Source organism: Bubalus kerabau, chromosome 1, assembly GCF_029407905.1.
Source record: "Bubalus kerabau isolate K-KA32 ecotype Philippines breed swamp buffalo chromosome 1, PCC_UOA_SB_1v2, whole genome shotgun sequence".
NCBI classification, from domain to species: domain Eukaryota; kingdom Metazoa; phylum Chordata; class Mammalia; order Artiodactyla; family Bovidae; genus Bubalus; species Bubalus kerabau.
The window spans coordinates 191,517,821-191,541,227 of NC_073624.1; the positions used below are offsets into that span (position 1 = coordinate 191,517,821).

General features: G+C 36.8%; 1 protein-coding gene across 4 annotated transcripts in view; it reads left to right on the forward strand.

The window, feature by feature from the left end:
- The window catches only part of RAPGEF6 (Rap guanine nucleotide exchange factor 6), a 233,824-nt gene that overhangs the window by 74,174 nt on the left and 136,243 nt on the right, over positions 1-23,407 (forward strand). For all 4 annotated transcript variants that reach the window (XM_055548160.1, XM_055548155.1, XM_055548158.1 and 1 more), the window contains exon 6: positions 18,891-19,034. In XM_055548160.1, coding sequence (XP_055404135.1) covers positions 18,891-19,034 — 144 coding nt within the window. The remainder of the gene's footprint in view (positions 1-18,890; positions 19,035-23,407) is intronic.

Sequence of the window (23,407 nt, forward strand, 5' to 3'; positions counted from 1 at the left end):
ATAGAGTGCATTTAGGCAAGAGGAAAAAGATTTTAAATGAAAATATAAAACTGTCACAAATGATGTGATTTGCATATAGAAAATCAAAAACTGCATGTGAACTCTAGGAATTAATAATCATTTCATCAAGGTCTTTCAGTACTTGTTCGTATACAGAAATCAATTCTATTTGTATTTATGAGTAATAAAATATTAGAAAAATAGAAATTAGTAAGCAAATCACTTATGTCAAAACATCCATATACATCAGAATAAATCTAACAAAAGTATAGGAGATCTCTACGCAGAAAACCATAAAAAAAAATTTGGGCTTTTCCTTAGCTCAATTGAAAGAATCCATTTTTATGATATAAATTATCTCCATATTGATATAAAATTCAATGTAATCCCCATGAAAATCCTAGCAGATTGTCTTATGGAGATTAAGAAATTGACCTGACATAAAATTGGGTTGACCAAAAAGTTTGTCTGGGTTTTCCCATAATGTCTTACAGAAAAACTCGAACTTTTTGGCCAACCCAATGTTTATGTCAGGTAATAGTTTCTACAGTAACTGTATTTAATACTGAGCTTCCCAGGTGGCACTAGTGGTAAAGAACCTGCCTGCCAATGCAGGAGATAAAAGAGACACAGGTTCAATCTTTGGGTCTGGAAGATACCTTGGAGTGGGGCGTGGCAACCCACTCCAGTATTCTTGCCTGTAGAATCTCATGGACAGAGGAGCCTGGTGGGCTACAGTCCTTGGGGTCGTAGAGTCAGACACAACTGCAGTGACGACGCACGCACGCATGCATGCGTATATAATACTTCAGCATAAACCAAACAAATTTTCAAAAACTTTGCTTTTAAATACTCTCAAAAAATTCAACTTGAGTAAAAAATGAGATGCCACGTCCTCAAATAAGGAGGACCTTTATCATTCATAGAGGTATTTCTTTTCCTTAGATTATCTTGTAAATTTAATTAGAGTCCAGTGAAAATTACCATCAGAATGGTGGTGGTTTTGTGCCTAATATATTTGGAACAATAAAAAAGCAAGAGTTTGAACAAACCTGAGAAAGAGGAGCTCTTTTGTGGAACCTAGTAAGTTTTAACAATAGTTAAAATAATCCAGAAAAAAAGAAAAAAAATGTACTCTTTAAAAAACCAAGTGAATTTAATATATGTAAAATAGTTGGTTTAATTCTGCCAGGAATTTTTATTTCTGGTGACTTGTTGCTCCGTTATATCTGACTCTACGCGACCCCATGGACTGCAGCATGCCAGGCTTCCCTGTTTTTCAGTAACTCCTGGAATTTGCTCACACATGTCCACTGAGTCGATGATGCCATCCAGCCCTTTCATCTTGTCATCCCCTTCTCATCCTGCCCTCAGTCTTTCCCAGCATCAGTCCATTCCAATGGATTGGCTCTTCACGTCCGGTGGCCAAAGCATTGGAGCTTCAGTCCTTCCAGTGAATATTCAGTTTGATTTCCTTTAGGATTCACTAGTTTGATCTCCTTGCAGTCCAAGGGACTCTCAGGAATCCTCTCCAATACCACAGTTCAAAAGCATCAATTCTTTAGCGCTCAGCCTTCTTTATGGTCCAATTCTCACATCTGTACATGACTACTGGAAAAACCATAGCTTCGAATATATGAACCTTTATGGGCAAAGTGATGTCTCTGCTTTTTAGGATGCTATCTAGGTTTGTTACAGTTTTTCTTCCAAGGAGCAAGCATCTTCTAATTTCATGGCTGCAGTCACCATCTGCAGTGAGCACAAGAAAATAAAAGTCTGTCACTGTTTCCATTTATTCCCCCATCTATTTGCCCTGAAGTGATGGGACCAGATGCTGTGATCTTAGTTTTTTGAATGTTGAGTTTTAAGCCAGCTTTTTACTCCTCTTTTACCTTTATCAAGAGGCTTTTGAGTTCCTCTTCACTTTCTGCCATAAGGGTGGTGTCATCTGCATATCTGAGGTTATAGATATTTCTCCTGGCAATCTTGATTCTACCTTTGCTTCATCCAGCCTTTCATTTTGCATGATGTAGTCTGCTGACTTTAAAAAACACTATTTTGTCCATGTCTTTTTAATGGGGTATCCATGAGGAGAGAAGGAGTCAGTAGTTTAATTTTTAGTAGTAATGGCAGTATTATAGAAGTTTTTTATATGTGCCTGTAGAGACACATTACACATAATTATGTGTATGTCACATGTAATTATAATTAATATATACATAAATTTATAAATCATCTATACATACATCATTAGGAACCAAGATTATGTAGTATCAGGAAATTGATGGTAACGTTAATATGGTTAAAGCTATTACATATGTACAATATACATGTATGTAATATGAAGAGAAATGATTTGTCATTAAGATAACATTTAATTGGATATAATTAAATTTACAAATTGTAATTAATACAGTTAATAATATATATATATTAAGATTTTTAAGAGTCATTTTTCACCAATGACTAAGTAAAGCTATAGGGCAAAATTTGAATATATCATCATTTGTCTTAAAATTATTTCCCAGGTTGGTTCTCTTTATGAAAAAGTATGTTTCTTAGGGCTGTTCATTGAAAAAGCTTAGAAGTAGTTTTAGTAATTCTTTGGGGCTATAAGAGCGAGCCCAGATTATGATCAGTAAATATTATTTCCCCACTAAAAGGATATAGTGAAAGTGAAACTCTCTGGGTTTCTTGGACTTGGGTGATTATTTCCTTCCCCATTTTAGGGAAGTTTTCAACTATTATCTCCTCAAGTATTTTCTCATGGTCTTTCTTTTTGTCTTCTTCTTCTTGGACCCCTATGATTCGAATGTTGTAGCGTTTAATATTGTCCTGGAGGTCTCTGAGATTGTCCTCATTTCTTTTAATTCGTTTTTCTTTTATCCTCTCTGATTCATTTATTTCTACCATTCTGTCTTCTAATTCACTAATCCTATCTTCTGTCTCTGTTATTCTACTATTTGTTGCCTCCAGAGTGTTTTTAATTTCACTTATTGCATTATTCATTATATATTGACTCTTTATTATTTCTTCTAAGTCCTTGTTAAACCTTTCTTGCATCTTCTCAAGACACATATTAATCAAATTAACAAAGATCAAACACAAAGAACAAATATTAAAAGCAGCAAGGGAGAAACAACAAATAACACACAAGGGAATACCCATAAGGATAACAGCTGATCTTTCAATAGAAACTCTTCAAGCCAGGAGGGAATGGCAAGACATACTTAAAATGATGAAAGAAAATAACCTACAGCCCAGATTATTGTACCCAGCAAGGATCTCATTCAAGTATGAAGGAGAAATCAAAAGCTTTTCAGACAAGCAAAAGCTGAGAGAATTCTGCACCACCAAACCAGCTCTCCAACAAATACTAAAGGATATTCTCTAGACAGGAAACACAAAAACGGTGTATAAATTTGAACCCAAAACAACAAAGTAAATGGCAACGGGATCATACTTATCAGTAATTACCTTAAACATAAATGGGTTGAATGCCCCAACCAAAAGACAAAGACTGGCTGAATGGATACAAAAACAAGACCCCTGCATATGTTGTCTACAAGAGACCCACCTCAAAACAGGGGACACATACGGACTGAAAGTGAAGGGCTGGAAAAAGATTTTCCATGCAAATAGGGACCAAAAGAAAGCAGGAGTAGCAATACTCATATCAGATAAAATAGACTTTAAAACAAAGGCTGTGAAAAGAGACAAAGAAGGTCACTACATAATGATCAAAGGATCAATCCAAGAAGAAGATATAACAATTATAAATATATATGCACCCAACACGGGAGCACCGCAGTATGTAAGACAAATGCTAACAAGTATGAAAGGAGAAATTAACAATAACACAATAATAGTGGGAGACTTTAATACCCCACTCACACCTATGGATAGATCAACTAAACAGAAAATTAACAAGGAAACACAAACTTTAAATGATACAATAGACCAGTTAGACCTAATGATATCTATAGGACATTTCATCCCAAAACAAGGAATTTCACCTTTTTCTCAAGCGCACATGGAACCTTCTCCAGGATGGATCACATCCTGGGCCATAAAGCTAGCCTTGGTAAATTCAAAAAAATAGAAATCATTCCAAGCATCTTTTCTGACCACAATGCAGTAAGATTAGATCTCAATTACAGGAGAAAAACTATTAAAAAATCCAACATATGGAGGCTGAACAACACACTGCTGAATAACCAACAAATCACAGAAGAAATCAAAAAAGAAATCAAAATTTGCATAGAAACAAATGAAAATGAAAACACAACAACCTAAAACCTGTGGGACACGGTAGAAGCAGTCCTAAGGTGAAAGTTCATAGCAATACAGGCATACCTCAAGAAACAAGAAAAAAGTCAAATAAATAACCTAACTCTACACCTAAAGCAACTAGAAAAGGAAGAAATGAAGAACCCCAGGGTTAGTAGAAGGAAAGAAATCTTAAAACTTAGAGCAGAAATAAATGCAAAAGAAACAAAAGAGATCATAGCAAAAATCAACAAAACCAAAAGGTGGTTTTTTGAAAGGATAAATAAAATTGACAAACCATTAGCCAGACTCATCAAGAAACAAAGGGAGAAAAATCAAATCAATAAAATTAATAATGAAAATGGAGAGAGCACAACAGACAACACAGAAATACAAAGGATCATAAGAGAGTACTATCAAAAATTATATGCCAATAAAATGGACACCGTGGAAGAAATGGACAAATTCTTAGAAAAGTACAACTTTCCAAAACTCGATCAGGAAGAAATAGAAAATCTTAACAGACCCATCACAAGCACGGAAATTGAAACTGTAATCAAAAATCTTCCAGCAAACAAAAGCCCAGGCCCAGACGGCTTCACAGCTGAATTCTACCAAAAATTTAGAGAAGAGCTAACACCTATCCTGCTCAAACTCTTCCAGAAAATTGCAGAGGATGGTAAACTTCCAAACTCATTCTATGAGGCCACCATCACCCTAATACCAAAACCTGACAAAGATCCCACAAAAAAAGAAAACTACAGGCCAATATCACTGATGAACATAGATGCAAAAATCCTTAACAAAATTCTAGCAATCAGAATCCAACAGCACATTAAAAAGATCATACACCATGACCAAGTGGGCTTTATCTCAGGGATGCAAGGATTCTTCAATATCCGCAAATCAATCAATGTAATACACCACATTAACAAATTGAAAAATAAAAACCATATGATTATCTCAATAGATGCAGAGAAAGCCTTTGACAAAATTCAACATCCATTTATGATAAGAACTCTCCAGAAAGCAGGACTAGAAGGAACATACCTCAACATAATAAAAGCTATATATGACAAACCCACAGCAAACATTATCCTCAATGGTGAAAAATTGAAAGCATTTCCTCTAAAGTCAGGAACAAGACAAGGGTGCCCACTCTCACCATTACTATTCAACATAGTTTTGGAAGTTTTGGTCACAGCAATCAGAGCAGAAAAAGAAATAAAAGGAATCCAAATTGGAAAAGAAGAAGTAAAGCTCTCACTATTTGCAGATGACATGATCCTCTACATAGAAAACCCTAAAGACTCCACCAGAAAATTACTAGAACTAATCAATGACTATAGTAAAGTTGCAGGATATAAAATCAACACACAGAAATCCCTTGCATTCCTATACTCTAATAATGAGAAAACAGAAAGAGAAATTAAGGAAACAATTCCATTCACCATTGCAACGGAAAGAATAAAATACTTAGGAATATATCTACCTAAAGAAACTAAAGACCTATATATAGAAAACTATAAAACACTGGTGAAAGAAATCAAAGAGGACACTAACAGATGGAGAAATATACCGTGTTCGTGGATTGGAAGAATCAATATAGTGAAAATGAGTATACTACCCAAAGCAATTTATAGATTCAATGCAATCCCTATCAAGCTACCAACAGTATTCATCACAGAGCTAGAACAAATAATTTCCCAATTTGTATGGAAATACAAAAAACCTCGAATAGCCAAAGCGATCTTGAGAAAGAAGAATGGAACTGGAGGAATCAACCTACCTGACTTCAGGCTCTACTACAAAGCCACAGTTATCAAGACAGTATGGTACTGGCACAAAGACAGAAATATAGATCAATGGAACAAAATAGAAAGCCCAGAGATAAATCCACGCACATATGGACACCTTATCTTTGACAAAGGAAGCAAGAATATACAATGGATTAAAGACAATCTCTTTAACAAGTGGTGCTGGGAAATCTGGTCAACCACTTGTAAAAGAATGAAACTAGAACACTTTCTAACATCATACACAAAAATAAACTCAAAATGGATTAAAGATCTAAACGTAAGACCAGAAACTATCAAACTCGTAGAGGAGAACATAGGCAAAACACTCTCTGACATACATCACAGCAGGATCCTCTATGACCCACCTCCCAGAATATTGGAAATAAAAGCAAAAATAAACAGATGGGACCTAATTAACCTTAAAAGCTTCTGCACATCAAAGGAAACTATTAGCAAGGTGAAAAGACAGCCTTCAGAATGGGAGAAGATAATAGCAAATGAAGCAACTGACAAAAAACTAATCTCGAGAATATACAAGCAACTCCTACAGCTCAATTCCAGAAAAATAAATGACCCAATCAAAAAATGGGCCAAAGAACTAAATAGACATTTCTCCAAAGAAGACATACAGATGGCTAACAAACACATGAAAAGATGCTCAACATCACTCATTATCAGAGAAATGCAAATCAAAACCACTGTGAGGTACCATTTCACACCAGTCAGAATGGCTGCGATCCAAAAGTCTACAAGCAATAAATGCTGGAGAGGGTGTGGAGAAAAGGGAACCCTCTTACACTGTGGTGGGAATGCAAACTAGTACAGCCACTGTGGAGAACAGTGTGGAGATTCCTTAAAAAACTGGAAATAGAACTGCCTTATGATCCAGCAATCCCACTACTGGGCATACACACTGAGGAAACCAGAAGGGAGAGAGACACGTGTACCCCAATGTTCATCGCAGCACTGTTTATACTAGCCAGGACATGGAAGCAACCTAGATGTCCATCAGCAGATGAATGGATAAGAAAGCGGTGGTACATATACACAATGGAGTATTACTCAGCCATTAAAAAGAATACATTTGAATCAGTTCTAATGAGGTGGATGAAACTGGAGCCTATTATACAGAGTGAAGTAAGCCAGAAAGAAAAACACCAATACAGTATACTAACACATATATATGGAATTTAGAAAGATGGTAACAATAACCCTGTGTACGAGACAGCAAAAGAGACACTGATGTATAGAACAGTCTTATGGACTCTGTGGGAGAGGGAGAGGGTGGGAAGATTTGGGAGAATGGCATTGAAACATGTAAAATATCATGTATGAAACGAGTTGCCGGTCCAGGTTCGATGCACGATACTGGATGCTTGGGGCTGGTGCACTGGGACGACCCAGAGGGATGGAATGGGGAGGGAGGAGGGAGGAGGGTTCAGGATGGGGAACACATGAATACCTGTGGCGGATTCATTTTGATATTTGGCAAAACTAATACAATTATGTAAAATTAAAAAAAAAAAAAAAGTGAAAATTGCTCAGTCATGTCTGACTTTGTAAGTCCATGGAATTCTCCAGGCCAGAATACTGGAGTGGGTAGCCTCTCCCTTCTCCAGGGGATCTTCCCAAACCAGGTATCGAACCCAGGTCTCCCACATTGCAGGCGGATTCTTTACCAACTGAGCCACCAAGGAAATAAGATTATATATCACATGTGGAGTAGGAAATGTATTAGGCTAGCAATTCATGTCAGAAAGCAAAGAGATATCAAAAAACTATTGAGAATTTGTCAGAAGTTTGTAACTTAAAAGGGATAGCTTGACTATCAAAAAATAGTGTTAAAATTTTTTAGCAGAATGTGTTAGTCACTCAGTGGTGTCTGACTCTGTGATTTCTTGGACTGTAGCCGGCCAGGCTCCTCTGTCCATATAATTCTCCAGGCAAGAATACTGGAATGGGTTGCCATGCCCTTCTCCAGGGGATCTTCCCAGTCCAGGGGATCTTCCCAGTCCAGGGATCGAACCTGAGTCTCCCACTTTGCAGGCGGATTCTTTACTGTCTGAGCCACCAGGGCAGCTTTTACCAAGAGGGGATATTGAAATTGATTAAAACCTTTTTTTCTACATTTGTTACAGTGATCTGTGCCTTTTTCTCCTTTGATCTCTTAATATTATTATTAATAGATTTTTAGAATATTAAACTACCCTTTGTTATTGTACCACTTAAAGGCTGTGGTGTAATTTAACAGATACAAACCCCATAACACAGACCATGACTGTTAATGGTAACACTATTTTCAACATTGAGTAGTCTGTTTTTAGTGATGGGGAATGTGCTGTACTTAGTTGTTAAGTTGTGTCCAACTCTGTGATCCCATGGACTGCACTCTGCCAGGCTCCTCTGCCCATGGGATTTCCCAGGCAAGAATACTGAAGTGAATTGCCATTTCCGTCTCCAGGGGGTCTTGCCAGCGGGGAGGTCAAATTTATATCTCCTGCATTGGCAAGCAGATTCTTTACCACTGAACCACCAGGAAAGCCCCTTACATATCCAGTAAAGGCTTGACCTGAGCTATTTGTTTTATTTTTTCTGTTCTTCTAGGCTTAACTTGATAACTGAGTTTAGGATTCTTGCATTCATTATTTCATAGTGAGATGTTACCTTGTGATTTAATTTCTAGGACTCTCTTTTCATTTATGTATTCAGATTCTGAGGGCCTTGGGGCTTCAGAGGTGGCTTAGTGGTAAAGAATCTATCTGCTACTGCAGGAGACTTTGGTTTGATCCCTTGGTTGGGAAGATCTACTGGAGAAAAAAAATGGCAACACACTGTAGTATTCTTGTCTGGAAAACCCCGTGGACCAGAGGAGCCTAGTAAACTACAGTCCGTGGGTTGCATAGAGTCGGACTCGTCTTAGCAACTAAACAACAACAGTTTCTGTGGGCCTTAGAACTTGAAGGCTGTTAACTCTTTTTCTGCATTTGGTGGAATATTTATTTTTTTAACCTGAAAAGATTCTTCCATTTACATCCATTGTGATTGCTGAAAAATCTAGAGCACTGGCTCTAGAGCACGTGGTCTTTAGTTGCCCCAGAGTGTGTGATCTTAATTCCCTAACCAGTGACTAAACCCACATTCCCTGTGCTTAAAGGTGGATTCTCAGCCACTGAACCACCAGGGAAGTCCCTTTCATGGACATTTTAGAATAGCTTAGTAAATATAATCTCAGTTATTTTCTCTTTGGACATCATCTTCATTTTTCTATTATCACCTTCTTAAACTTTGTTTAAATATGTTAAATATTTTCAGCTAATTCTCTGTATTTCTTAAGTTTTTTTTTTCTTCTTTTTCATCTCATTCTGACTTTGTACTCCATACTGCTATTTTTTTAGCTCTGTTTTCCTAATTCACTAATTCTCTGTTTAGTTACTTCTTAAAAAATGTCGACTTAAAAAATGCACAATGTGAGGGTTTCACGTTAAGTTTTATTTGGGCAAAATTAGGACTATAACCCAGGAGATAGCACCTCATATAGCTCTGAGAAACTGCTCCAAAGAGGCAGGGAGGAAGGTCAGTATGTTTGTGATTTGGGTGAAGGGAGAATACGTGCAATCAAGCATGTGTTTTTGTGCAGAAGCTTTCTGCTAGTCGTGAGGAGCAGACTGGCTCCTCTAGTCTGCTAGAGGAGCTAGTCTGAAGCTCCTCATGAAGGATGCTAGTGTTTTTCTGGATATGAGGTACAAGAATTGGGCTCATAAAATTGGCTGCTATAAGTATCTGACTATCTAAAGACCTATTCTGCTTCATTTTTCTTTTTTACTTTCTCTCTCTCACTTTGGGTAATTTCTGTTGACTTGATTGCATCAGGTTTAGTGATCAAAGGCATTCTTCATCTTCAGTACCATGTTTTTGTTTCTGACATTTTCATTTTGCTCTAATACCTTTCTTATGTCTGCTCCGTCTGTCTAGTTATATTGTCCACATTTTCTGCTGAACCATTACCATATTAATTATGGTTTTAAATTCTGTCTGATGTTGATCTGGGTCTTTCTTAATTTTCATCGATTGCTCTGTTGATTGCTTTGTCTCTTGGCAGTGGATTGAGTAGTTTTTTTTAAATTGTTTCTATTTTTATGTGAGTTGCTGCCGCTGCTAAGTAGCTTCAGTTGTGTCCGACTCTGTGCGACCCCATAGACGGCAGCCCACCAGGCTCCCCCGTCCCTGGGATTCTCCAGGCAAGAACACTGGAGTGGGTTGCCATTTCCTTCTCCAGTGCATGAAAGTGAAAAGTGAAAGTGAAGTCGCACAGTCGTGTCCGACTCTTAGCGACCCCATGGACTGCAGCCCACCAGGCTCCTCCATCCATGGGATTTTCCAGGCAAGAGTACTGGAGTGGGGTGCCATTGCCTTCTCCTTATGTGAGTTACTGTTTTGTATTTGATACTAAATATTGTGTATTAGGGCAGTAAAGACAGAAGATAGTGTTTAGGCCTGGAGAGGAGCACATCTCTTCTGAAAGAATTGAGCTGGATCAGTAGTTTCAATTTTCTCTATTGTTACTTTTGTGTTCAGGGCTGAGACTGGTTTTTTGAAAAATTTTTCTGAGTGTTCCTGTTCCACCCTCACTTTCAGGCCTTCTCTGTGCTCTTGTGTTTCAGACAGGATATATCGCCATGTTCTCTCATCCTTCTTTCTAATGTAGACAGCTATTTCTTGTTACTCACAATTTGCTAGCCTGGCGGTGGGGAGGGAGGGCACTTGGGGAGGATTTTTTTTTTTTCTGGTCTTTATCTGTTTGGTTGCTATTTATAATCTCTGGCTTATTTTCAAGTTTTTGTTTGTTTAAAGTTGTTTTTTTCTTTATCATAGCTTTATATTTTCTGATACTTCCAATATATTGAAATATTTGCAGATGTGATTCTGCTGCCTTTTCTGTCCATAGTTGTTCATCATGTCTCTTAGGTTTTGTTGAGTTGAGGTTGTGTTATTTTTTTTTTCTTTCTGTTTTTAGTTTTGGGGTTTTCATGGGGGGCAGTTATTTGTGACTTCATGTGGCTTGAACTTTTAGGTGTGGGGATTCTTTGAGGTTTGGGTTAAAGTTGCATTCTTACAAAGAGGTTTTAGATTTGTTTTTGTCTCTTGCATGTATGTACAAGTTTTCTTATACACTTAAAGTATAATGAATTAAAACTGTAGACCTGCATTAAGGATGGCCTCTGTCTTGAATTTCCCCCACCCTCAGCAGGTCTTTTCTCAGTGCCAAGCAGTTTTTCTTCCTCTCTTCTTCAGTATAGACTTAAACCTTGCATTGAGGATGTAGCTCTTTGAGATGAGTGAGTCTCTTATGCATTCCCTGTCTTTGGTGGATTCGCTAACCATCCAAGTGGAAAGGCTTGCCTTTAAAGTTGAGAAATCATCTGGTAGATTGGGTCTGTGTTGCTAGCCTGCTTCCTGGTATTTTGCCTTCACTTCATTCTTTGCATTAGGATTCCTACTTTTGTGCCATTTCCGTATGTGTGTATGAGATTTCACTTTTTAAATCTAATCTCACATTTCAGTTGTATTCAGCGAGAGTTTAATCATTTATACATTGTTTGCTTTTTTTTTTTTTTTTTCATTTGGTACTTTCCCCCACATTTTTGAGACTTAGAAACTCCTTTCCTAATTTTAATTTACTACTATTTCTATCTTGAAAATCCTTTATCATTTAAATCACTTTTTGCTAGATATTAAAAGATCTAAGAATCATTATACTGGAATTTCACCTAAATAATCTAGCATATCCTGTAGGATAGGATGGTATGAAGGCAGTAAACTTTTTAGTCACACTTTTTGAATTGTTTCTCATCCATTTGTGTGAAGTAAAAAGCTTTATGAGGCTCCATAGCATCTGTTAACAGAAAGAGTAGCTATGTTGTGAGCCTTAAAGAATATAGTAGTTTCTGTTACTTGGCCTAGTGTAGTGATGTAGTAAATAAGATCATTTTTTTAAAGAGGAAATTTAATCTCAAAGAGGTGACATGTATTTGCTACCTGTACAAAATTCTGTAGTTTTGAATTAGATTGTCAACCCCTGTGTCTTCTGGATTTTACCTTTCAGGAAAATAATATTCAGTAAGTTATTCTGCCTGCCTGTGTATTTGTTGAGCATCTTACACATACTTGAAAGGGCTTTAAATCTTTAGGGAGAAAGAATTTAATGTAATGCCCATTTTGGCAAACATTTTTAATAAGTGAGCAAAGATGAATATAAATATAATGCAGTTCTTATACTAGAGAACTTGTAGTGAAGTGGGCTTATCTAATAATTACGGCTAATATACTTAGTGCTGTAGAAGGGTGGTACCTTCTTGGGGCAGAGGTAGGGTTAGTTGAACTGGGTTATGAGGTATATATAGCTTGCCAAGATTTTAGCAGAGGAGGAATGACTTTTAGGCAGAAATAATACAAATGAATGCAAAGGCCTGAAAGCAGTCCTATTTATGAGAACTCTGGGTCGGGTACACGTAGTAAACCAGTCAAAGGAATGTCTCTTGTGGTTATTGAAGAGATGGCAATTGAGATGTTCTTACATGATTGGTAGTATTTCAGCATATGAAGATAAAATGGATAGGATAATGGAAATTGAAATAGGTAAAGTTGCTTGGCAGAATGTAACTTATTTATGTATCAGTTCAGTTCAGTCAGTCAGTCATGTCTGACACTTTGTGACCCCATGGACTGTAGCATGCCAGGCCTCCCTCTCCGTCACCAACTCCTGGGATTTATTCAAATTCATGTCCCATCAAGTCGGTGATGCCATCCAACCATCTCATCCTCCGTTATCCCCTTCTCCTCCCGCCTTTAATCGTTCCCAGCATCATGGTCTTTTCAAATGAATCAGTTCTTCGCATCAGGTGGCCAAAGTAGGGAACCATGAATAGTCACAGTGGCTTGACTGCCACTTACTCCTGAACACTCACATTGGAAACAGAACAGTTTAGACATTGATTCTTTCTGAGAAATCATCAGGAAGTTTTGCATATCTCATTGGAGCTTTTATGTGAAAGGATTTTTTGTGGGGAAGAGGATGTGGGAGCAGTTTCTCCAGACTTCCTTGTGTAAGATAAAGTGCTAAAAGTATTTCGGCAATGGAGCAAATATGGCTTGGGATATCAAATGTAATAGTTAAAAATTTATTTGGTATCCATTAGAGGTCCATTGTAGCATTTTGAACAGGGGACAACATACTGTTTTATCTAGGTGATTTACCTGACCGTGCCAGATGGAATTGGAGAAGATCGTGACAGAAGCAGTAAGTTTAGGACTGAAGTGATTAAGGCTTGACTAAGGAATGGTGATGGTGGGAATGAAAAAAAAGGCATCATGAAAGGGATTTCTAAAAAAACCATTTGACAGTTTTGAAGAAATGATTGAAGATAAGATTTGGAAGACAAGCAGAGGAGTTGGAAATGTTGAAATTTCATTCTTGGATGACTAGGAAATTTTTGATATTAGCAAGTGATACAACATTAGCAGGAGAAGTAGTTGTGGGAAAAAGCTGAAATTGTTGTTTGTTATTTATTGAATGTGAGGTTAATTATAAGTCTGCTTTAGAACATGTCAGTATACCTTTGCAAAAGTGATTTTTTAAAAATTATGTAATTTGTAATTTTTAGTAGATCGGCAGATAGTCTTTTTCTTTCCTTCCAGTTTTATTGAGGGATAATAATAAATATTTATTTTATTATCCTTCCAGTTTTATTTATTGTATATGTAAATTTATACATATACAACTGTGTAAGTTTAAGGCATAATGATTTGACTTACTTCATGAAGTGATAAAGCACAATAAATTTAATGGCTGACCATCATCTCATGTAGATAGAAAGTTAAATAGAAAAAAATGTTTTTCTTGTAATGAGAATGCTTAGGATTTACTCTTAACAGCTTTCATATATAACACGTGTGTCACTGAGTTGTATACAATAGTGTTTATCGTGTTGACATCACATCCCTAATACTTATTTGCCTTATAACTGGAAGTCCCTCCTTTTTTTATTTTTTTAAATCTATTTATTTTAATTGGAGGATAATTAAAATATTGTGATGGTTTTTGTCATACATCACAGTCGGACACGACTGAAGCGACTTAGCAGCAGCAGCAGCAGCAGTATGAATCAACCATAGTTATACATGTGTCCCTTCCATTCTGAAGCCCCCTTCCACCTCCCCCCACCCTATCCCTCCAGGCTGTCACAGAGCACTTGCTTTGGGTGCCCTGTGTCATACATCAAACTCACACTGGTTATCTGTTTTACATATGGTAGCATATATGTCTCAGTGCTATTCTCTCAAATCATCCTACCTCTCCTCCTCCCATACATCAAACTCACACTGGTTACCTGTTTTACATATGGTAGCATATATGTCTCAGTGCTATTCTCTCAAATCATCCCACCTCTCTTCTATATAGGTCTGTTCTCTATATCTGTGTTTCCTTTGCTACTCTGCATGTAGGATCACTGATACCATATTTCTAGATTCCATATATATGCATTAATTTACAGTATTTGTCTGCCGGGGTCCAGCCCCGGTGGATCCAGGGAATTCAAAGAGGGGACGGCGTCGGCGAGGATCAGGAAACAACTGCTTAATTAAACTTTAATTAAGGATATAGAGTAATAGAATAAGGATAGCTCAGTGAGGAAATTCAGCGGAGAAAAGAGGCTGAATAATTCAGCCAGAAGGTGAGAGAAAGAACGACATGGGGAGACCAAGTTTCGGTGAACAAGGCCCGCACTTTATTTTCCAAAGTAGTTTTTATACCTTAAGTTATGCATAGAGGATAATGGGGGAAGGGGTAGAGTCATGCAGCAAGCCAGGCTTTCTTCCTGCAAACTTATCATATGCAAAAGCTTAGGTGATTTGCATCATCTTCTGGCCCAGAGGCCTGTTAACATTTTAAGACCCTTTCTTCAGAAAACTTATTTTTCTCTAAAGGTGATTGGTCAGGAGCCACCCTCCAAAAGCATTAGATAAAGTTGCATTCCTACAGAGCAAAGGTGTGGTGGGCTATAACAAGAAAAAGAATTAACTCAAGGGTCCCAGGTTACAAACATTAAAGCTACTACTTACACCAATTATATTAATCAATACACTGCCAGGGACACAGCAGGTAAGGGATATGGAAACTTAACAGCAATCATTGGCCCAACAAGTGAAAATCCCTTCACCAGTACAGTTTCTAATCAATCTTTTAACTGCTCAAAGGAATCTGTATTTAGACAGTTTAGAACATGGAGCTGTAAGTTAACTTTTTTCAGAGAGAGGTAGTGGGGGACAGCCCCCCGTAAAGTCAGAGGTGTAGGTGAAAGCACAAAGCAGAAAGTAGGCAGACTCTGGTTTTGGGGGGTAGATGCTCGAGAATTTCCAGGGGGACTCCTGAGGCTCGATCCCGCCTTTGCGTATGCTGAGCCTCCTTCCTCATGACCTTTGTCATGGGTGGAGCTCCTCACGCTGGCTCCTGGCAGTGATAGAATTCCAGTTGAGCTATTCCAGATCCTGAAAGATGATGCTGTGGAAAGTGCTGCACTCAATATGCAATATGCACTCAACATGCAATATGCCGGCTCCCAGCATTTGTCTTTCTCTTTCTGACTTGCTTCACTTTGTTTAATAGTCTCTAGATTCATCTGCCTCATTAAAACTGACTAAAATGTGTTCCTTTTTATAGCTTTTGAGTAATATTCCTTTTGATTTCTCATCCTTTTGACTAATACTCCATTTTGTATATGTATGACAACTTCCTTACCCATTCATCTGCTAGTAGACATCTAGGTTGCTTCCATGTCCTAGCTATTGTAAATAGTGCTGTAGTGAACATTGGGATACATGTGATGTGTCTTTTCCAATTCTGGTTTCCTCAGTGTATGTGCTCAGTAGTGGGATGGCTGAATTGTGTGGTAGTTTTATTCCTAGTTTTTTAAAGGAAACTTCATACTGTTCTGCATAGTGGTTTTATCAGTTTGTGTTCCCACCAGCAGTATAAGAGAGCTCCCTTTTCTCTACAACCTCTCCAGCATTTATTGTTCGTAGACTTTTTGATAATGGCCATTCTGACCAGTGTGAGATGATTCCTCACTGTGGTTTTGATTTGCATTTCTCTAATAATAAGTGATGTTGAGCATCTTTTCATGTGTTTATTGGCCATCTGTATGTCATCTGTTTAGGTCTTCTGCCCACTTTTTTGATTGGCTTGTTTGTTTTTCTGATATTAAGCTGCATAAGCTGCTTGCATATTTTGGAGATTAATTCTTTGCAAATGTTTCCATTGTTATTTTCTCCTATTCTGAGTGCCATCTTTTCACCTTGCTTATCGTTTCCTTTGTTGTGCAAAATCTGTTAAGCTTAATTAGGTCCCATTTGTTTGTTTTTATTTCCATTACTCTGGGTTGTGAGTCATAGATGATCTTGCTGTAATTTATGTCAGAGAATATTCTGCCTATATTTTCTTCTAAGAGTTTTATAGCTTCTAGTCTTACATTTAGGTCTTTAACCCATTTAGAGTTTATTTTTGTGTATGGTGTTAGAAAGTGTTCTAATTTCATTCTTTTACACGTAGTTCACCAGTTTTCCCACACCACTTGTTGAAGAAGCTGTCTTTTCTCCATTGTATATTTTTGCCTCTTTTGTCAAAGTTAAGGTGTCCATAGGTGCAAGGATTTATCTCCAGGCTTTCTGTTTTGTTCCATTGATCTATTTTTCTATTTTGTGCCAGTACCATACTGTTTTGTTGACTGTAGCTTTGTAGTATAGTCTGAATTTGGGAAGGTTGATTCCTCCAGTTCCATTCTTCTCCCCTCAGCCCTCATCTCTGGGAACCACAAATCTGATCTCTTTTACTGTGAGTTTGTTTGTTTTTGAAGTAAAATCAACCCAGAACACTTAGGTTGAACTAACATAAGTGTTAGGTTAGTTCCTCTTACCCAAAGTAGTGATTTGGTATTTCTATACATTTCAAAATAATCACCACAATAAGTCCTATTACCATCTGTCACCATACAATGTTCTTACATATTTATTGACTATATTCTTCACCCTGTGCATTTCGTATCCATGAGTCATTTATTTTACAGCTGGATGTTTGTACCTGTTAATATCCCTCAGCTATTTCTATCCTTCCCCTCCTCCCCTCCCTTGGCAATGTAGTCTTGTATCAGTGGCATAAGTTTTGGAAACAGGCTTGTATTCTAGATCACCTTTAATAAGTCACTGTTATGAGACTTGGAAGTCACTGATCATTTTGGATTTTCCCTTGTTCGCCTTTAAATTGGAAATAGTAATACCTGAGTACGTCAAGGCTGTATATTGTCACCCTGCATATTTAACTTATATGCAGAGTACATCATGAGAAATGCTGGGCTGGAAGAAGCACAAGCTGGAATCAAGATTTCCGGGAGAAATATCAATAACCTCATATATGCAGATGACACCACCCTTACAGCAGAAAGTGAAGAGGAACTAAAAAGCCTCTTGATGAAAGTGAAAGAGGAGAGTGAAAAAGTTGGCTTCAAGCTCAACATTCAGAAAATGAAGATCATGGCATCTGGTCCCTTTACTTCATAGATGGGGAAACAGAGGAAACAGTGTCAGACTTTATTTTTCTGGGCTCCAAAATCACTGCAGATGGTGATTGCAGCCATGAAATTAAAAGACGCTTACTCCTTGGAAGGAAAGTTATGACCAACCTAGATAGCATGTTCAAAAGCAGAGACATTACTTTGCCAACAAAGGTCCATATAGTCAAGGCTGTGGTTTTTCCAGTCGTCATATATGGATATGAGAGTTGGACTGTGAAGAAAGTTGAGCACCAAAGAATTGATGCTTTTGAACTGTGGTGTTGGAGAAGACTCTTGAGAGTCCCTTGGACTGCAAGGAGATCCAACCAGTCCATCCTAAAGGAGGTCAGTCCTGGGTGTTCATTGGAAGGAATGATGCTGAAGCTGAAACTCCAATACTTTGGCCACCTCATGCGAAGAGTTGACTCATTGGAAAAGACTCTGATGCTGGGAGGGATTGGGGGCAGGAGGAGAAGGGGACGACAGAGGATGAGATGGCTGGATGGCATCACGGACTTGGTGGACTTGAGTTTGGGTAAACTCCGGGAGATGGTGATGGACAGGGAGGCCTGGCGTGCTGCGATTCATGAGGTCTCAAAGAGTCGGACACAACTGAGCAACTGAACTGAACTGAATACCTGATTACAGGGCTGTTGTGTAAACTGTATAGTATAATATATATGCATGCTGGCCTAAAGCCCTCAGTAAATGTTAGTTTTCCCTTCCTCCTTAGAAGATGACAGCCTTAGTTACTCTTGACTATTTTCACACATTAAGGTGGACATCAAAGAATAACACATAAAGCATTTTTGTTTCATTGTTTAGCATTTCACTGAAGGCGTAACCATGATTGTTTGCTAAATAAAATATGTGTATAACCAGGCAGTTTGTAATTAGAGTAACTCAGATGTTGTGATTATTGGATGTGTAGGTGTAGTTAACAGCCTTCATTTCTGGTAAGTGACTTCACTTAGGAGGATGTATGCTCATGTAAGCAAGAGAGACTATTTCCTGGGAGGAAATTGTGGTCTCCAGATCTTTATAATGTCACCTTTAATCTTTTTGTACTCATGAGCGTTGTCCTGTACAGACTATTTTCTTGAGGCAGTTTCTTGCTTGAAGTAAATGAAGTCTCCTTATGAGCCTGTTTAAACTCCACAGACTGTCAGTAATATGGAAAAATTGGATGTTTAATCAGGAATCTGAACATGTGTTTCAGGTAGAGAATTCCAAAGATAATGAAGATAATATTCTACAAAGAGAAATTCCTGCCAGACAGTCTCGAAGAAGATTTCGGAAAATTAATTGTAAAGGAGAACGCCAGACTATTACTGATGATGTGGATATTAACAACTATCTTTCTGTGAGTATATTTAGGAACATTTCATTGATATTCCTTAATGTTCATATACAGTATGAACATACATATTTTTGGTAATATCAGCATATATTTTTGGTAATATCAACACTTGGGGCTCTACAGATAAAAGTTTGGGGCACATAAAAGATATCTATATAATTTTTAAAAATGTTTCTGTTGTGTTGGCTTTGATAGAAATACTCTTACCAGTGGGGTATTTGTTTTTGTTTAAATGGTGTAAAAGCATTTTTTTAATGTATCTTTTTAGATGTGCTTGTGGATTTTCTTACCTTTCTGTTGCTTGAACGGTGTGCCCTAAGTGTATGTGTGCCCAGAGAACTCAGAAAATAGACTCATTTGGGAGCTTTTTTTCTTTTATACACTAAGGCATACAAAAGAAATAAAATGTCCGTTCTTCCCTTCATGTGTGGGACAGTTATGCTACTGTGTGCTAGTGCAGAAATATATGCAAGTGTTAAAGGTGTATTTTCACAGACAAATACTGAAAGGTGATGAAATATACAAGTTCCATAAAACCAGAAAATCTTTTTAAATCTTTAATATTGTAATGATAGATGCTGCTTTTCAGATTGAAAAGTATTGGGTTGGCCAAAAAGTTTTTTCAGGATTTCCCATATGATCTTACGGGAAAAACTTGAACAGACTTTTTGACTGACCTAATAGTTGAATCAAGGAATAAGGATAATTTAAGAAAGAATAAATCCAGGTGTGTTTTATAAGTTTTCAAAGGAAACTTGATCCCCCAAAATATAAAAACAGCCTAGAGATTTAGGGTATCAAAATTTCCAAGAGTATATGTTCTTTTGGTTGTCAGAAACAGAAATTCATTCCATTTTAGGAATAAGGAGGATTATTTAAGGAGTTGTTTGTGTTAGTGTTAAATTTGAGCAGCTGTAAGGATTTAGTCATTATTTGCCTAATTTCTTTGAGCACATTCTGACAACAAGCCATAACATACGAAGTAGTCCTCAAATTTTTTATTACATAAAGTTCATTTCCTGTTTTTATTAATGATTTTTTCGTTTTGTTTTTTGGCTGTACCATTTAGTTTGCAGATCAGGGATTGAACTCGGGACCATGGTAGTGAAATTGTCGAGTCTTAACCATTGGACTGCCAGGGAATTCCCACTTTTTATATAGTAACTTTCCCTGTCACTAATTAATTTTAGCTAATTCAAGTTTTAATTAAATTTGGACTTAATACACAAATGATTCTTGTCTATTTTTGAAAAATTAAAAGTTGATTAGTCCCATCACTCACTTATGGAACTACTAATGACATTTTGTACATTCTTGGATAGAACTTTCTAGGTCTTTTGTGGTTCCATATGAATTTTAGGATTTTTCCCCTAATTCTATGAAGAATTTCCTATGTTTTTGGTAGAGATTGCATTAGATCTATAGATTGCTTTGGATAGTGTGGCTATTTTAACAATATTAATTCTTCCAGTCTAAGAGCATGAGCTATCTTTCCACTTCTTTGCATCATCTTCATTTTCCTTTATCAGTGTTTTATAGTTATCAGTGTATAGGTCATTTACTTCCTTGGTTAAATTTATTCTTAGGTATTTTGCTTTTTTAACAATTTTAAACAGGATTTTTTTTCCTTTTTCTTTGATATTTCATTGCTAGTGTAAAGAAATGAAACCAGTATCCGTATTTTAATCTTGTATACTACCACCTTGCCAGATATATTTATTGGTTCTACAAGGGTTTGTGTGTGGAAAATTTGGGGCTCTTTATAGAAAGTATCATGTCATCTGAAAATAGTAACAGTTTTACCTCTTCCCTTCCAGTTTGGATACCTTTTATTTTTTTCCTTGTCTTATTTCTATGTCTGGGACTTCCAATAGTGTATTGTCCAAAAGTGGTGAGTGGGCATCCTCATTTTATTCCTGAATTTAGTGGGAAGATTTTCAGCTTTCCACTGTTGAGTGTGATGGAGTTGTCATAAATGACTCTTGTTACGTTGAGCTATGTTCTCTCTCTACCCTCTTTGGTGAGAGTTTTTGCATGAAAGGATGTTGAATTTTTCAAATGCTTTTTTTTTTTCCATCATTTTTTTTTTCTCTCCTTTCGTTTAGTGTGGTATATCACAGTGATTGATTCATGTATGTTGAACCATCCTTGAAACCCTGAAATGCATCCAGCTTCATCGTTCTATATGATCCTTTTTATATATTTTTAGATTTGATTTGCTAATATTTTTTTAGGGTTTTAACATCTGTATTCATCAAAGATATTGGCCTGTAATTTTCTTTTCTTGTAGTATATTTGGCTGGTTTTGATAGCAGTGTGATTGTGGCTTACTACAGTGAATTTGGCAGTGTTCCTTCTTTTATTTTGGAATAATTAGATAAGGATGGGTATAAGTTTTAATAGCAAAAATCTTAATCAGTATTGATACAGTAGATAATTGGTTTTATGACTACTATGCTGCTGCTGCTGCTAAGTTGCTTCAGTCGTGTCCAACTCTGTGCGACCCCATAGACGGCAGCCCACCAGGCTCCCCTGTCCATAGGATCTTTGTTTCTTTTGTGGGTATTATCAGCAGTTCAGAGAGATCAGAGGAATAGTTTTTTAAAAAAAAATATTTATTTATTTGACTGCACCAGGTCTTAGTTGAGGCACATGCATGTTCAGTCCTAACTTGAGGCATGTAGGGTCTAGTTACCCCACCAGGGATTGAACTTGGGCCCCTTGCATTGGAAGCATGGAGTTTTTAGCCACTGGACCACCATGTAAGCCCCAGAATCATTATTTAAGGTAGCAGTGGAAATTTGACAGTTTCTTTTTACACTTGCGAACCATCAACTTTTTCTTGCTAGAGTGCTGAAGGTCAAAAATTCTTAAAGGTGTATGGAATATTTTGTTACGGTAGTTTTCTTAAGTATCATTAATCCAAACCTGTACATCAGATTTTATGAGTATTAAAAATTTTGCATGTGTTTGAAAGATACTTTCTAAATGAATGCCTAGAATGATTGAAAAAAATGATTTATTCTTATGAAATATTTTCAGTCTGTTCATGTACATTGCTATGTATAAAGATGAGAAGCACACTCTAAACTTGAAAAGTTTTTTGTTTTTTAATGTTAAAAGAGCACTTCTATAACAGTAATAACATTATTGAAACTCCTTTGGGGATTTCTCTCAGAGCTTACAACACATTTAAATATCTTCAGATATTCTCAGCGATTTCAGAACTTTAATCTTTGGGGAGGATGTACTTGATATTTGAAAATAGCATAGAGGTAATTGGGAGCAATATTCAGTGAATAGGATGGGTAATTAAGACAAGTGAAAATGGTCTTATTTAGATGAGCCATCTCTCTGAATTCTTCTTTCATTTACTATGTGATTGGGGCATTTTATCTGAACTGTTAATGCTTTGGTTGCTTTACCTCTAAAAATGAGGATGACGGTATTGAGTTTGCTTGTCTTGCATGATGGTGCTGATAGAACATATGTGCACACTCAGGGTTTAATCAGTTAATGATATCTCTAGGTTCTTCCTCTCAGATGTTTGTGCCCTTACCTCAGTTGCCCCATGTCATTGTCTTAGTGTTCACTGTCATTCTTTTTAGAAATGTTGTAGTAGCATCTCCCAGCAACACCCCCCGCCCCCCGACCAACCTTTATTGTAAAAGCAATAATTTTTCATTTTTAGAACTTAGGAGAATTTTTTTAATTGAAAAGTATTATATAATTTCTGCATTTAAAAATATCACTTAATCATTTCGTTTATTTGAAGTTCTGTTTTTCTCTTCTCTCCAGTGTGTACTCCTAGCCGTATTCTTTATGTATTCTACTATCCCCTGCTACCAAATAATTCATTCATTTTACTTGTATCAGTCCTATAAGAATCTTTTAACAGTGTTATTTCTTTTAAACTCTTAAGTCTTTTTATGGCCTACTACCACCTATTAGAAAGTCTAATGATCTAGAACATTTATCTGGTATGTAGTCTAAACTAGTTCTGTCTAATAGAATTTTCTGCAATGATGCAAATGTTTTATATCTGTGGTTTCCAAACTGATAGTAACCAGCCACATGTGGCTTTTGAGCATTTAAAATGTGGCTGGTATGACTGAGGATTTTAATTTAAAATTAAAATTTTTAATTTAAATAATTTATATCATCTCATGGGAGGAATCCATGATTTTTTCTTGGTAGGATTAGGTATACATATCTACTTTGCTGTAATATCCCATGTATATACCTGTTACCATTTATTAGACTACATTGTACTTTTTTTTATTCAAACGTCTGTTTCTCCCATCAGAGTGTACATGCTTTAAAAATGTGAACCATCATGCTTACATTCTTCAGAGCATATTGCCTGTTAAAGAAAA